At 35.6% G+C, this 16,325-nt stretch overlaps 1 protein-coding gene across 2 annotated transcripts in view; it reads right to left on the bottom strand.

Moving 5' to 3' along the window:
- BTBD9 (BTB domain containing 9) overlaps positions 1 to 15,733 on the bottom strand; it is a 136,235-nt gene extending 120,502 nt beyond the window's left edge. The window contains exons 1-6 of one of the 2 annotated variants that reach the window (XM_067293191.1): positions 15,701 to 15,733; positions 13,600 to 13,682; positions 7,159 to 7,369; positions 5,611 to 5,974; positions 3,774 to 4,038; positions 1,290 to 1,509 (exon numbers count right to left, since the gene is read on the bottom strand). In XM_067293191.1, the coding sequence (XP_067149292.1) occupies positions 1,290 to 1,509; positions 3,774 to 4,038; positions 5,611 to 5,974; positions 7,159 to 7,369; positions 13,600 to 13,681 (1,142 nt within the window). In that variant the 5' untranslated portion in view covers position 13,682; positions 15,701 to 15,733. The remainder of the gene's footprint in view (positions 1 to 1,289; positions 1,510 to 3,773; positions 4,039 to 5,610; positions 5,975 to 7,158; positions 7,370 to 13,599; positions 13,683 to 15,700) is intronic. The other variant, XM_067293193.1, reaches the window with a different exon arrangement.
- Between the last annotated feature and the right edge of the window lie 592 nt (positions 15,734 to 16,325).

Genomic DNA, 16,325 nt, shown 5'->3' with positions numbered 1-16,325 from the left:
ACTGCTAGAGAGTCCCTCATTATTAATATGCCTCTAATATGTTTTCAAATTTGATTAAATACTTGGTTTAGTTGGTTGACCTGTGACAATTAGTTTAATATTATACAAAGCAATTTCTTTTACCTTTAAATGCTTAGCTTTTCAATTTTTCCAAAAAAAAAAAAAAAAAAAGCATAAATTTCGGTTGTTCTGAATTAGTTGAACTTACATCAGACAATTAAATGGCTTAAAAATTCATGCAGGTTACTATGAATGACTAATAATTGCAGTTCATATTTTAAATAAGTTTTCATGTTATTTACAAATAAAATTTAGTAAAAAAGATAGTACTTCCTGTTCTAAAATAATAGAACTTAGTTAAAAAGAGAGAAAGGACAACTGTTTTGCAATTCTAAACTGTTAGTCTGGAAGCAATATAAAATAAATCTATTATATTTTTAACACGTTATTACATTTGTGATAAGTATCTTGTTTTACTATTTTTAATTAAAAAAGTACTTGCAACTACCTGCATGAGTTGTCTACTAAATTGCAAAAATCTTTGTGATGGCAAGTTATAAAATGAATATATTCAATCTGTCAGATAAAAAGAACCTTGCAATTTTCCTGCTTACACAGTGGCTCAGTTATTCAAAGACACATAATTTGATCTTTCATGCATTCCATAAAAATGTTAAGTAGCTGAGCATAAATGTAAGTGCAGGTATTGGCTAAGGTATCCATGATAGCTCATACTTCACCAGTCTCACCATAGAGAGACTCGTATTAACTCCTGCAGTTAGCTGGTAATGTACATTCTAAACAATTTCACTATCTGAATTATTGTCAAAAATATGTTATTGCTAAATGATTTTGATAAGATGAAAAGCTTTGAACAAACATTCCTTCAATGTTTGGAAAAGAAATATGTAAATAACATGGTTTCTAAAAAACAAAAAACAACCCCCCCCAAACCTAAATGTTATTATTCAAACAAATAAAAACAGTTGAAAACTAAGTGGCAAATAAAAAAATTGAATTGTTAAAACTGTTATTAGTAATATAAGCTATTTTACAAAGACACAGAGAATACGAGATATTATGATATAGTCTGATATCACAAAATACGGTCTGCTGTGTAAGTAACCAAAACTGTTTTTAAAAAGACTTTTTCAAATAAAAATTGTCAGTGCCATCTCCAACACTGTATCATGACATTTCTATAAAATATTTATGAACATTTAGCATTTATATGTTAGCACAGGTACAAAAAGCATTACTTTCCCTTTTTATGCCAACTTGGCACTTACCGACTGTCTCTGTCCCATAGGAGTATCCTTATGTGGTTGATTATTGATGGCTGACCTAGTTTAATTTCAATACCAGAACGGCAATCATCATCGATTGGATGTCGAGAAAATCCATGATCCAAGTCATAGTTCTGAGTGTCCCCATCTAATAAAGCGGACTTCAGCTCCCCTTTTACAACCTGGGCTCCATACTTCATTGTTGCAATATTTTCCCCTGGTACTATGAAGAAAAGAAAATAATTGCTTAATATTTATGTTCCCACAATGCAAATTACACGTTCTGAACATCAACGGCTTAGGTCAGAACAAAGATTTATTGCAAGTATCCTTCCTCCAGTGGTGGTCACAAACACACGCTTAAGGAAAAGGTACAAAAAGAGAGCCAGTGCAAAGTAATACTCTTCCTGTAAATTCATTTAGTTTCCAGCGATCCACGGCTCAGTTTCCTGGGCCACAAGTTGTATCTCTGTATTTAACAGCCAAGAATGGATTATTTTATGATTTTTTTTCCCCCCACAACTTCACAAAGTCTGTTTATACTTTGATTCCGAAGCACAATGTAGAACTATGATCACAAGGCAATTATGCACTTTAACAAAATGTATTTTAAAAACTTCACTTCCTCCACTTCCTTTGATGCTCTTGAGTTCATGTATGGTAGTAGTAAGTAGTGATCATTTACTAATATGTAGTATCTATATTCTCAGTGCCTTTCATAATTTTATATAATTCTAAAGTACCTTCCTCATTCAGTCATTACTTTCTTCCTAGTTAGATACTTTTGGCCTTAGTCTCTCCTTGCAATCAACCCCTCACCATACCTCCGATCACCCTTGTGCCCTTTCTTTTTTTGTTTAATTTTGACTTTTTTTGAGATGGAAGGACTCTCAAACCATGCAAAATGCTCAAGAAGTGCATGCACCATCAATTTGCAGATGGTATAACCATGGTTTTTAATAGCTATACAACTTTCCAGTATGCTGCAAAGCTAAATGAATCTTAGTGAAAGCCTACTGAAGCTAACGGGAAACTTCCTACTGGCTTCTTGGGCTTTGAATCAGTATGGTTAAGGGAGTCTTAATGCCACCATTTCACAGTAATAAATCTGTTCTAGGAACAAATCTTCCATCAAGATAATGGGGGATAACATTCCCTAGCTCCAAAAGCAAAACAATATAGAGTTGAAAAGCCTTTTTTTTTTTTTTTTTTTTTAGATAGGACATTTAACTGTCTTGTTTGAGAAGACAACCCTGAAAACATGATCTGAACACTAAATGATGGAAAAGTGTTTCTTGCTAAATGATGGAAAGGTGTCTCTTGAACTCTTTAGACAGGTTGGCAGGAGAAGTATGAATTTTAAAGATATGAGAAGTCTAATACCTAAAGAGCAGAATTGGAAGGGGGAAAATTTTTAACTACACTGTGTTGTAGTACTACTACAGAAAGCATCAAATGCACTGATGCACAATTACAAAATCACAAGTAGTCACCAGTGTTTCTGCAAAAGTCTCAAGAGTCTGAACTAGTACTAAAACAACATAGAAATTCAATTCTCTTAGATGCTGTGATTTTGACAGGGTTAGAAATCTTGTGATTAGGAGCATATTATTATTAATTGAGACATGACTTTGAAGAAAAGGAAGTCAGAAGGCACTGTTTAACTTTTTCAGACTTATCTATTGCACTATCAACAGAACGTCTTGTATGATAGGATTTTTAAAATATTAACTCAGATGTTTAAATGTTAATACCTGTAACTTCTAAGAGAGAACAAAGGGAGATGCAGTTCTAAGAAAGCAGTTTTCCATTTCAGGTCTCATCCTGCAGGACTGAGACACTACAGTGCAGGTTCTAAAAGATCATTTAACTTTATTCTCCACTCTAGGGCAAATACTCTTTATAACTCACACGTTAAATAGCAAAGAAACAATTTCTTTATAAAATGTTCTGCTAAGGATTAGATATTCTTGCTAAATTAACGTAGAGCACAGACAACAAAAATCAAATAAAATGCTTCTCATGCATTTTAGACTTCTATTATACAGTTTTGGGAAACATATTGTATGGGCAAATGTAAAGTGCAAGACAAAAATCAAAAATAAAGCAAAAAAGGGGTTTAAAGTTTTTCACAATAAAAAAGCATCAATATAAAACCATTAAGATATATTGAATATCCTACAACATTTTTATGTTCAATATTTTTGCAAAAGATTTTTTTATTAAAATAGTATTTCTTCAAGAAAAAAAGCTCATTACAAAGTACATGTCTGAACAGTATCCAAAATACCAATAAGGAAATATGCTGAATAATATTACTTACTATTTGAGCAATTCTAGCATCAAGAATGGTACTTAGAGATATTTCATTATGTAGGCCTTTTACAAGGATTAATAATATATAAAAACTCAAAAAACATACTAGCACATCCTCCAGATAATTATAGTCCATCCCTCACCAAATCAGAAAAAAAAAAAGATGCTCACTTAACATGCCCCTATAGTTGAGGTCCATGTCCCGACTCTCAGAACGAATTTTAATGGCATCTAGGATGGCATCAGGTGACAACAATCCAGAAGGTCTTACAACATTTAGCAGTTCTGTTAGACTCATTAGTGGCAAACGTACTGCTTGCATGATTTCAGCATGGTTTTCCTTGGGGTTATGTTTACACCAATTCATCAAAGCTTGGAAAATGTCCTTCTCAGGAGCTGCAAATGAATCCCTTAGTACAATATTCAGAAGAGCAGCCTGGAAAAGAAAATGAAAAAACAGCAAGAAAAAATAAAATAAAAAACAAAGAAAATTAAAATATGGCAAAAATTAGCAGATGTTTTAATTGGTACTTATTAAAAATAATTCCCCAAGGAGTGCCTGAAGCTGTTAGCTTGGAGAGCAGCCAAAGCTCCCTTAAGATTCCTGAATTCTAATCTAGTTTCTCAGATTTAAAAAAGAAAAAGAAAAAAGAAAAGCTTTCAGTTTCAGTAGGGTATTTACTTTAGCTTCTTATGCAAGAATTAAACAGTCTTTGAAGTAAATAACAGGCAATATTAAAAACCACCAGGAGAAATATGACAGAATGGAACTGTGGAAAATTACTCAAATCAATTTTATTACAAGTTACTGGTTTAGATTTCCTTGGGAATTTAAGAAGTTATTTTTGGATTTGGCAGTATGGGTCAAAGCATTCCTTCAAACATAGGCTGATAAAACTGATGATAAAATCAACTGTGGTTTGCAATCACCTTTTTAAATCATTTCTAACTATTTGGGTTTGTTTTCCTCATTCTTCTCTCTTTTGGGACCAACTCAGGATCAACAGGTAAGACCTCAGTAGCTCTTTTTCATGTGAAAACAAACACTGATTGTAAACTGAGAACAAAAGAACTGTATAGCTTTTTGATTTTCATTTAGTAAGGAGAATAATCAGGAATTTGCCTCAGAAAAGGACACTCCTCTTTCACATGCCAGGACTGACTGCCAAAGACATCAGAAAGTATATGCTTCCCGATGAACGAAGTTTGCTAATTTTTGGTCAACTTGACAACATGCTCTAAATACACTATTCTTATAAAATTAAACAATTATTCTTTCAAGGTGTGAGGCTGCTTCACATGCATACCATGTGAGAACACTGTATCACTATTACATCCAGCTCAACAAGGTTCATTCCAGAGCAACTGAAAAATTTCAGCGGCATAGAACTCTCTCAGATTCCTGCACAAATATTTACACATCTAACAAAAAAAAAAAAAAAAAAAAAAACACAAATCCTATAATGCCCCCATATTCCATGATTTTGGAACATGGCAATAATCAGCAATGAGCATAAATTATAGCAACCTCCAGGACGCTTTAGCTTACACTGGAGAAAGTAACCCTTCACAGAAAGCCTATATCAAGAAATTAACAGAATGGGTATCTGCTGCTGTCTTCTCAAGTCTTTTGCTTTATATCCACTGGCCAGTTTTCAGAAACCAAATAATATTATATCCAGGACAGATCAAAAAAAAAAAAAAAAAAGTAAGATTAGGTTGCCCATTCCTACCTATTAGAGTACACTATTATATTTAATATATTTAACTACACTGACAGGTTGGAATTGAATACATAAAAAATTCAGAATGGATCACCAAGATTTTCATTTCTTCTTCGTTTGAATATTTCTAACTGCCACAGTTTCATTAGTATACAGTGATATCTGTTAACGAATCTGTAAACTTTCATTTTATGCACCATTAGTATTTTATCATGGAGTTAAAACAGACTAAAATTAACATTCCTGACCAAAAAAAAAAAAAAAAAAATGCAGCAAATATATACCTTAGAAAGCGATAGGAAGCCTTCACTAGAGAGAACCTCTTGGGCATTTCTATCCATGAACATACAGCACATACAAGTTAATTTGGGAAGTGAATAAAGACTGGCAACATCGAAGGTCATACAAACATTCTGAATATTAAGTATGGTGCAAAGATACTCAGATGTGGAATCCTCCAGCTCTGGAAACCCATATTTATGTGCTAGGCTTAGGAAGTCTAGGAGGACCTCCTCTTTCTCATCTCGTAGTGTGGCACGACCAGTGTAAATATATTTCAGCAGCATTGTAAATGCTTCTGCAGTAGTGTCCTGAAGAGGAATTTCTGCTTCAGGCTGAGATTCTCTCATTCCGCCATATAATAATGCTCTATAAAAAAAGATAAAATTTGAAAAACTTACATCCTAACAACATTTGCACTACTGGAAAAAAAAAAAGACAAAAAAAGTAGAAACAGGTAAAAGAATATATGACTTTACAGCAGTCCCTGAAACTACATAAAACAAAGGAGATACGGTTTAGGAAATTAGAAAAGAAAAACTCTTATGCTTAGTATTTAAAGTGCAGGTCTGCTCTGAAAGCAGCTGCACAGGAATGAAATTCTAATATATCATGTTTTTAATCCCACAGAACAATTGCTCCATCTCTACTTGGAATAATAGCTTGTAAAGCAGAAGTTCATATAATCACCCTGGTACTTTTTTTCTTCCACACTAAAACAAAAACACCCCCACCAAAGCACAAAAACACCCAATCCTAAAAACCTTTCAGAACACAAGTGAAACAACTAGCCCGTCACCATAACAACAGTGGCAGATTAGCAAATCTCAGGATTGTTGATCCTCTGTTTCTTACTCTAAAACCAGCATATAGCAACCCTGCTGAAGTGCTGAATCTTTAGAAAAATCAACACACCAGTGACTTTTTTTTTTTTAATATGATGAGCAGTTTGAACACAATTTACATTCACATCTTAGCTTAGTTATTAGCTTATCCCTCTGACAAAATTAACTGGCAGAGGACTACCAGGAAGTTTTATTAAGTATATTTAGAGTGAAAATGCCCAACTTTTTATTAAAAAAAAAAAAAAAAAAGCAAAGCTGGATTAGTATTATCCCTAGTTTCATCCCTCCTTTTTAAATACAATTTTTACCAATTTAACCTGTATCAGCCAGACCTTTTTAAATGCTCAATTTCAACGTGCCAAAATTAAAGTTTTCAATTAATATGTTCCACAGAAGCATACCACCCACACTCAGAGAAATCACAACAATTTTATAGCAGAAGTTCTTTTGTTCTGAAGTTAGTTTCACAAATTCAAGAGAAAGATAACTTCAAAGTCCAATTTAATGAAGGTCAAAAGAATAACACCATGACATGGTATTTATCTTTTTATATCCAGACACAATGATTTGATGTGCTGGGAAACATTCACACAGAAAAGGTCACACTCAATGGACAGATGATTACACATTGAAAAGTTCATAGAGAAACAATGTTTATCTTATCCGCATGAAAATTTCCTGCGAGCCTGACAAAAAGCTATACTTCACCTGAAATAATGGCACCTAGCAGCCAGGATCACTCTGTGTGCCGGAAAACGTTTCTTTTCTACAATAAAGGTAACATCACTATATTCTTCCCCATTCATTAGAGCACCAATATGCTCTGACAGAATGTGAACATGGTCAATCTCACCCACAGCTGTGTAAGGGCGAAGTGGATGGCTGTTACTCATCTTGGAGGGATGGTGATATTGGTAGCCTTAAGGGAAAAGGAAAATAACCAGCATTAGAGAGGCACATGTATTTAAAAATGGCAAAGATCAAATCGCAACTATGAACATAAGTGAATAATGTAAACTCCAATATATTCTAAGGAAAACGAAACAGTTTTTCCATTAAAATTCAGTTACAACAGGACCCAATTCAGTTTGCATCTGTTTTAGTTCACAGCAAATATTTCAGGGAATTCCATCACCTCACTACTCTGTCAATCCATTTACTCAAAATAAAAAAAGCTTCCAACAAAAAGAATTAAAAATTAAACAATTTTATTTAAACATAAAATTACCATTCAAAAACAATTTGTCTGAATTAAAATGATCACAAATTACAGACAAATAATCTGATCAATTAAGCTTAGTTTTAACTCTGAAATCTCTACTAAAATATTTTTATCAGTAATGAGTAAAAATATCAGTCTTTATAATCATTCTTGTAGAATTCCAACTAATTTTCCAGAATTTATAATGACTTCTAGTAATTAATAGACATAATTTGTCAAAGAGCAAAGCTTTACGGTGTACATTTTAACTCTTTTTACTCAGTTTTCTTGGTATCTTCTTGTTCCCTCATATATTGAGAAAAATAAAACCACAAATACCTCTGTATCATAAATGTAGCACACTTTACTGATTTACAATACAGATGAATGTGCTATTCATATCTTCTATGGAATCATTTTGTTATTTCTTAAAACACAAGGGTTTTTGTTTTCTTGGTTTGTTTTGTTTATTTTTGCACCTAAGACTGTATGTAGTTTCACTGGCAAGAGCATCCACAGCAGAATTCAGGTCTTAAATCAGTTACTTATACTTCTTATACTACAGCTTACTTTTAAATAAAATGAGGTTAGTTGTTTCAGACAATAACTCAACTACACTTTCAAACACTTTCTGTGCTCCAGGAGCTGGCCACTTTTCAAAAATGGGTGTGTACTTAGTACTCAGGAAAGACAGCATGCCAAAAGTAAAAGCAAAATGATAAAATTATACCCAGTGCATACCTAACATTCATCTAGAAAAGGAAATATTCATGGGATGAATGTATTTATTTAGCTATATATAAAGTGTAATCAGAAAATACACATCTGTTTCCAGTTATTTCCACTCCCACAGAAAATCCTAACATGTATATGGGGTTAAGTATGATTTGCACTTCCACAACACCTAGAAATGCTTAACCTGAAATTAAAAGACTGCAGAAATGCAGCCACAGAACTTGAAACTAAACTAATCAGAGAAAGGATAGAAATAGAAAATAAAATAAGAGAAAGATAGATACAACATACTAAATTGATAATACAGGTCACAGCACGAATGGGAACAGAACCCGGCTTTCCTCAGGCTGTCTCCACGATTTGAATTAGAAGCCATATGTCCATGTGGACATTACAGATACTGGATGCAGTCTAACTACGATAACACAGGATACTGTATAAAGTCATTCTTTTATCCTGACAAGAGAGTAAATTAGTTTTCATGGTTTTTCATAATAACAGATTGCTGCTTCTGCTTGCACCGGCTAACTTACAATTAGCTAAGGTATCTCTGCACTGAACAGATTCATGCAACAGATACGTTTCCACTAACATTTATTTTTCAACAAGCGGGAATAACTTAACTCACAGCAATCAAGTTACATCCATTTATACCAGCAGTAATATTTATCACAACATAACAATGATTTGAGAGTTTATAGGCAATAATAAAACCGAAATTTCTTCAAAGCATAAAACCCTTTATTACACCAAAGGAGCAAACAAAAGAATGTATTAGTTGCAAATCTAAAGCCTGCATACTCTTCAATACTTCTATACCTTACAATTCTAATTGCTGTTACCTTCATTGTTACATGCAATAGTCAGGCAACCCAATCACATGTGTTACACCCACATTATCAAGGAATTTTGTACTATCACTCTTCTGATAGTTCCAGTTTTGATTAATTAGAAAAGTTCTCTTATGATACTTCATATATATATACTACTACTTGCATATTTGGTTTTAAAATCTATTTTTACTTTCATTTTTTTCTACATTCTACTTTTTTCTTCATCCATTTCTCTCTGAAAGAATGAGCAGACACCGTTCAAATAAAATTGAGATACTATACAAGTAAAAAAGGAAAGTCATTGGTTGCATACTAGCTTTACTCGCAGTAGCAGCTTGTCATGCGCCAAGGTAAAAAGTTTAACGGAAAATTGTTTCAATTTCACATAAAAGATCAAAAGAACACTTTCATCCCAAGGGTATATAAACCTACCTCTCAACAAGAATCAGCAGACAGAATGAGGGACACTCACTAATAAGTCAACGATGATGCAGTCTTTATATACACCAAGACCCTGGCTTACAACAAATGGTCAAAGCAGAAATTTAGAGAACCCTATATGTCAGCTGCAAGTTTGTTTCATAGACATTCAAGGTTCTCAGAATTGCTGGTACAATATATTATCCCAAATTGCCAGTTTCAGCCAAGAACATATTGATCACTGGGAACATGGGACTCAAAGGATGGCTATGAGCCTCTGGTTGAGAAGCCTTTCAAATGCTGTAATGATGCAAAGGGCTGGAAATTGGTGACTTAATCTAAATTAGGTACATGCCTTCTATGCTTTCTGTGGATAACATCAGTATATTGAAGTAGTACTCAGAATCATTTATTCAACCCACTATGCAATTCCAATGCAACTTTCATCTCTATTGTAGATTTTCTACACAAAGCAGCTTCGTGAGAGTGATCCCTCCTTCAAAACTCAGAACCTAACAACAAATGGCTTTAGAACATCCAGGCTGGGTTTTTCAGTGCTATTAACTCAGATAACCCTTGAAGCAATCTGCACATTTCCTGTTTAAGGAAGTAAAATGTAATGTAAAATGTAGCTGTGGCAAGTTGCTATGAGCCGATTCCCTGTATAGCTAAATATGTATTTCTAGTTCTAATTTAAAGTATTAGTTATGATAAAAAAGACTGAAGCTGCCTGAAGCTTTGCAAGAGCTTGTTCTAAAGATCTCTCTGGCATCTTCTGCTGTCATGAAACAATGACACTGCACTCAAAGGAAACAGGCCTTTGCTCTTCTTGGTGGTCAAGAAAGACTATTTGACAAACTTCAGAATAAAAGGCAAAACTACCCATTCAAAGCTATTTACAAACATCTTGCCAGCACCATAATCTATTTCCAGGAGTTATCCAAAGCTAATTCTAATTGCATCAGGAGTCAGCTGCTACAGCTTTGCTCATGCCACAAAAATAAAGTAAAACATTCTCAGTAAGTTTGAGGAGCTACTAAAACTGTAATCTTAAACAGCATTTGGTAAGACAGAAAGGGTTATAAATCATTTTTATCCAAGACCAAAATGGAACATAAACTCCTTGGTGGCCCTCTTCAATCAACATGTGAGAAATGTGGTCTACCATTTATTGCATAACACGTCAGTAGAGTTTGTGTCAATGCCAGAGAGAGGAGGAAAAAAAAAAACCCACCACACACACACAGTTTTCGGCTAGCTATACATCTTTTCTAGTAAATAATCTAAAAGATGTCACAACATACAAAAATACAATCTAGAAAATGCTGCAACAACAGCAAAAGCACAATGAGATGTTTAGTAAACAACTCAAACCGGAAGTGCAATAAAAACCAGTACTAAGTCACTTCCCCCCCCCCCCCCCAATTTGGGCTATCACTGAAGAGAGTTCTCTGAAAAACAGTGCTGTTTCAATGAAACATCAAACAGTTGCTTTTGTACCAGACACGGAATAAGGAATTTAAGAAATTGTTCACGAGTATTCTGGAAGTTTGTAAATAAAAGATGAGTGAAAAATGTTTACATAACTGATGACCCTATTGAAACTTTCAAAATAAGTGTATGAAAAACAAATTAGCAAGTAAACAGACTAATGCCAGAATTCAAAACTTTATGAAGTAAGTCTGGATTATAAAAATAGAGCAATTAACCTAATGTCCTTGAAACACTTCAATCCTTTATCATCCAGTTTGTACCCATCCAGATAACACAGATTTTGTCTCAATTACACAAAAGGAATTTTCTTAAATATAGTTTTCTTAAATTTCTGATTTTTCTAGAAATAGGAATCATGATGGTTCTGAGCTGACTGGAAAGTACTTGAATAGCGTTTTAATATTTTGAAATGGATTACTTCAGAAAACATTTTACTGTGTTTTAAAAAACAAGTGGTTTTTTTTAAATAGAAATCACAGCAAAATACTATTTTAAAGACAATTTCTATTACTGTAGACTCACAGGACACAAAGTGTGACAATAAGGCTGTGGCACAAACATAACATCGTTTCAAGTCATATGGCTTGCTCTGTAATGGATATACTCATGTTCTTCTTATACAAAGAAATAATTTGTTCTTATATAAGTTTTGGTACACTAAACCGACATCTCAGAAAATAGAGGGTTTTTTGTATTTATTTCAACATACACACAGAGAAAAAAAGCGAGCAAATACTTTGATTCTGTCAGAACCTTAGCACAGGAGCTCCTTTAATCTCTTCTGAGTAACAGAACAATAATGTTGACTAAGACTGAAAATTGTACCAGAAAGGGGGGGGGGGGGAATACATGTTCTAATATACAACTGTTCAGGTTGAAGTTTTTAATTAAGTTAGTGAAGAATTTTAAGTTTACTCATGTCAACTCAAGTACTAAGAGTAAAATGACCAGTATTATGATTTGACATAAGCCCATAAAACTATTGCTTTGTATAAAAGCCTGGTCACTATTTCTTCAGTTTCACAACAGACAAAAGAACTGATTTGCAATAATATTTAATTAGAAATTTTTTTTATTGTTTTTAATTTTAATCAAGGCTTTAAGAAACAAAAGAAGCATTAATATTTCTAATTTAATTACAAATCTTAGTAGTTTATTCTGGTCTAACAATACCAGCAAAAGTGTAATTCAGCCCTGAAACACAAGTCAAATAATACTTCTGAAAAATTAAAGAATACTTGTGTTCTAAGATGAATTTTCTATACTTCCCGTTCTTTTACTTCCATATAAACATTTCTAATATGAAAGCCTTTGTTCTATAAAGTCCTAAGATTTTTCCATAACCCTACCCAAGAGAGCCAGCTATCATATATGACAGGACGATAGCACCAGAGAGATAAAAAGTCTTGAAAAGGCCTTGGAATGCTCATAAGAAAGAAAGATACTGAATTTATATGAGTGCCTCCCTAACTTAAAAAAAAGCATTAAGAAGAAAACAACCAACATTTTACTCAAGATAATCCTTATGCAGAAAGCCTTCCTGTATTTTTTGAAGACTATTAATTCAGCAATTCTCAAGTGTCTTTAACTTTCTGGATTAGGCACTTCATTAACACTGCTTCATGATATTTCAAAAAAGTTCTCTCTTGTATGAAATGGCCACAATATCACAGAAAAAAAGAAAAAGTTTCCCATGACGCTACACAAAACCTAAAATCTAAAATACATCAAGGCTTTAAATCACATCGAGTTATATATGAATGACTCCCACTGATACCTGCCTTCATGGGGATGTTCATAACATTGAGGAAAATAAAGAAGCCAGCTAAACCAAAATGTTACACTAATGGTATTATTGGCATCAGTCTGTATGAGAACTCCATAATGCACACTAAGTTAAAAAACATAAATTCTAACTTTAATAAAAAAAATCTTGACATCATATTAATAACTATGTCTGCATGCCTGAGGAAACAATTGGTCCTACTTAGTATCCAATAATAATGTAATCCATGTAGTATGAATTTATTTATGTAGAAGTTGAAGGATAATTTCAAGTAAACAGGATTCCCAGAAGCTTTAACTCACACCTCCAACCCTTCTGTTGTGAAAGGAATAAAACAAAAACTTATCACTATTTACCACACTATTTCATGACAGCATTATGAACTAAAGTGTTTTGACTTAAAGCACACGGAATATATGCAGGGCTCATCTGCAAATACATTCCAATTACTTCAGCACTACAGTGTTAACATTTTACATTTTGCTCCAAGATGTATTCCTCTGATAGGATGGCAAGACTAAGTTTAGCTGAGTACAAAGAACAATATATTAGAGTTCAGATGATGTGCCCACACATATACAAAATCAATATTAATGCACTTGATCCAACATGGATAAAAACGGCATTTAACTAAAGCCTTAAACTGAATCTCAAAAAAAAAATACATTTTGCCCACTTACCAGTAAAGCTGTCTGAAGATCTATAGTGGACGTAGCCTGTGGGCAGATGAGCAACTTCCTGAAAATTAGGGTTCTTTGCCATTCTGAATAACAAAAAGATTGAACAGCAAGCTCATGGAAATGCTATTCAGCAACATCCAGCTGCACAGCAACAAATGTACCATATTCCTGAAACAATGCATGAGACATATCATCAAAAATAGGGGGTATGTGGCCCATGGCAAAACTGATTCTTTCAGATGCACATTTCTCAGATAATTTTTTTAATATAATTTTTATATCCCTTCATTCTATGGGAAAACATTAAATAACATTAGACTATAACCCTAGAATTCCTTTTTTTTGAGCAGTCACTATTTAATTTTGACCATTTATTTTTTTAACTGTGACAAAAGACAACAATATCTTGATATTGAATTGTTCATGATAAGACACAAAAAATTCATTCTGGCTGTCACTCTAGCTAAAACATCAGTCTCCCTGACCACACCATATTCCAACATGAATCTCTTAAGAAAACAAGATCTATGCAAACTGTATCACATGTTTTATTCCCCAAGTATGCAAAGTTTGTAAGTGTTCTTGTCTATTTAAGACTTCCCTTCTCTGTACCTCTTTTACACTACTTAAGGTAGCTGCAGATCTTTCTCCTGTGCAATCTTTTAAACTTAAAAGCAGGAAAACAAAACAAAACTGTAGAGTGAGGAAATACAGAAATATGGAGACATTAAATATTTAAATATATATCAATGATTCTCTCTCAATATAAATAAGCTACTGTTATTCTCATACCTGCTAGTAGGAAAAGTAAACTGCATTTAAATTGCTAAACAGACAATACCTTGATCTACAAATTCTCTAGTAAAAGATAGTCTAATCTTCTTTAAAGTATATGTTTAAGAAAGGAAGGAAGGGGAAGGAAGAAAAAAATATTTTTAGGTAGTCTTATCAACAGTAAAGTAACCACACCTCAATGCAGCAAACCGAAAACAGATGTCCCACAAAGAAGATCTCCTAATCAGTATTCTGGGGGGAATAACAGGGCTATTTAAATATTTGTTCCCATATGCAATGTGTGTTATTAAATGGGCTTGTGTTATTTAAATGTATTCAAAAGTTACTTATGAAAATTCTTGCATATTTGTTTTAGATAAATATCAGTGAACAGATCCCAACAGAACAGTATGCTTCACACACCAGATTTACAGATTTATAACTGGAAGACACATCAAATACATCTGCAGAGAGAGTAGGCTCAACTTAAATCTTAAAAGAAAAAAAATTTAAGCGATCCCACCACAATGGTTTTGGGACAGAGAGACATGCTGTGTTTTAAAAATAACGCAAGCTAACAGCATCGCAGGGAAAGCAAAGAACATAGGCAGATTGTTCACAAGTTAACATCAAGCATTTTTATTTTATCTGATAACGTGACACTTTCTTCTATGTCAAAAATAATTTTCATGAATCAGAGCAGTGCGAGCAGAGCAGTAATATGACCCCCAAAGAACCTGCTAAAGCATTTTGTTTTACTACCACGATGCCTGAAGACTGAACTAATAAAAAACACAACCACGGCAGTGTTGTATTGAAAAACGTGGATGGGCCAGGGAAAGCGCAGGTGAAAAGGGAGTGTCAGGAACGGACAGCAGTAGGGAAGGATGAAACGAACGGAACTGCGCAAGGTCACAGGCGGAGAGGTGAGAGCTAAAGTCTCCGAAAAGTTGCGTTTCGCTCCTGCAGCTGCAGGTGCTGCAGAGATGACACCACACACCGGGGCCTCCCAGTTCCCCCGCCCGGGCAGAAAGGCGTTTGAGGCGGGACCAGCTCCTCTCCGGGAAAACCCGACGAGCTGCCTGCTGCAGCTCCGCGCTCCCCAGCGGCGGCGCCCCCTCGCTCCGCACCGCGCCGCCCCTCACCGGCCCCCCGCCGCCGGGGCCGCGGCCGCCGTGCCCGGCGCCAGCCGGCCCCGCGGCCCGCCGCGGCCGCCCGCCACCGGGGAGGCCTCGAGAGCCGCCCGCCGCCCCGGCCCGGCCCCGCCGCCTTCCTGCGCAGGGCGGCGGCAGCGGCCCCCCGGCAGCGACCCTCCCCCGGGACTCACCGGCCCCAGCGACGGCAAAGCCTCCACCCCCTGCGCCCGCCGCCGTCGCTACGTCAACCGGCGCGCTGACGCCACTTAGCAACGGCAGCCGTCCTCCTGCGCGCTGACGTCAGCGAGCGGCCTGTGGCGGCCCCGGGGCAGCCGCGGCGCCCGCTGGGAGGGGCCTCCGGGGAGGGGAGGGGCCTCCGGGGAGGGGAAGGGGAAGGGGCCGGGCGGCCCCTACCCGTGTTTTTCGAGTGTGCGCTCGTTCCCCCGGCAGGGGAGCTCAGGCGCTGCCCCCGTGAAATGGTAGTTGGTGACCTAAGCTTCCCCGCCCTTCGCACCTGCTGGTGCTTCTCCTGCAGTCAAAATGTGGCTTCCCTTGCTCAGCCTCAAGGCTTGGGTGTGAAATTGTACGCCCTAGAATTGTAGGTGTAACGTTAGGTTTGCCGATCTCTTTCACATCGGTAAGTACTCCGCTTTCTTGAAGCGAATGGGAAACTATTGCCGTCCACAGGGAGAATGTGGGCTTACCTCTGTATGAAAATAAGGTAACTTTTCCATTTCTAGTGCTTTAACTGAACTTTAACTTAAGCTAAACTGAGACCCTCCAATTGGAAAAGCACTACATGCTATTTAATTCAGT

The sequence above is a fragment of the Apteryx mantelli genome, chromosome 3 (genome assembly GCF_036417845.1).
Source record: "Apteryx mantelli isolate bAptMan1 chromosome 3, bAptMan1.hap1, whole genome shotgun sequence".
In the NCBI taxonomy this organism is placed as follows: Eukaryota; Metazoa; Chordata; class Aves; order Apterygiformes; family Apterygidae; genus Apteryx; species Apteryx mantelli.
Note: the sequence above shows the minus strand (reverse complement) of the source record. Positions and strands in the feature narration are given on the sequence as shown.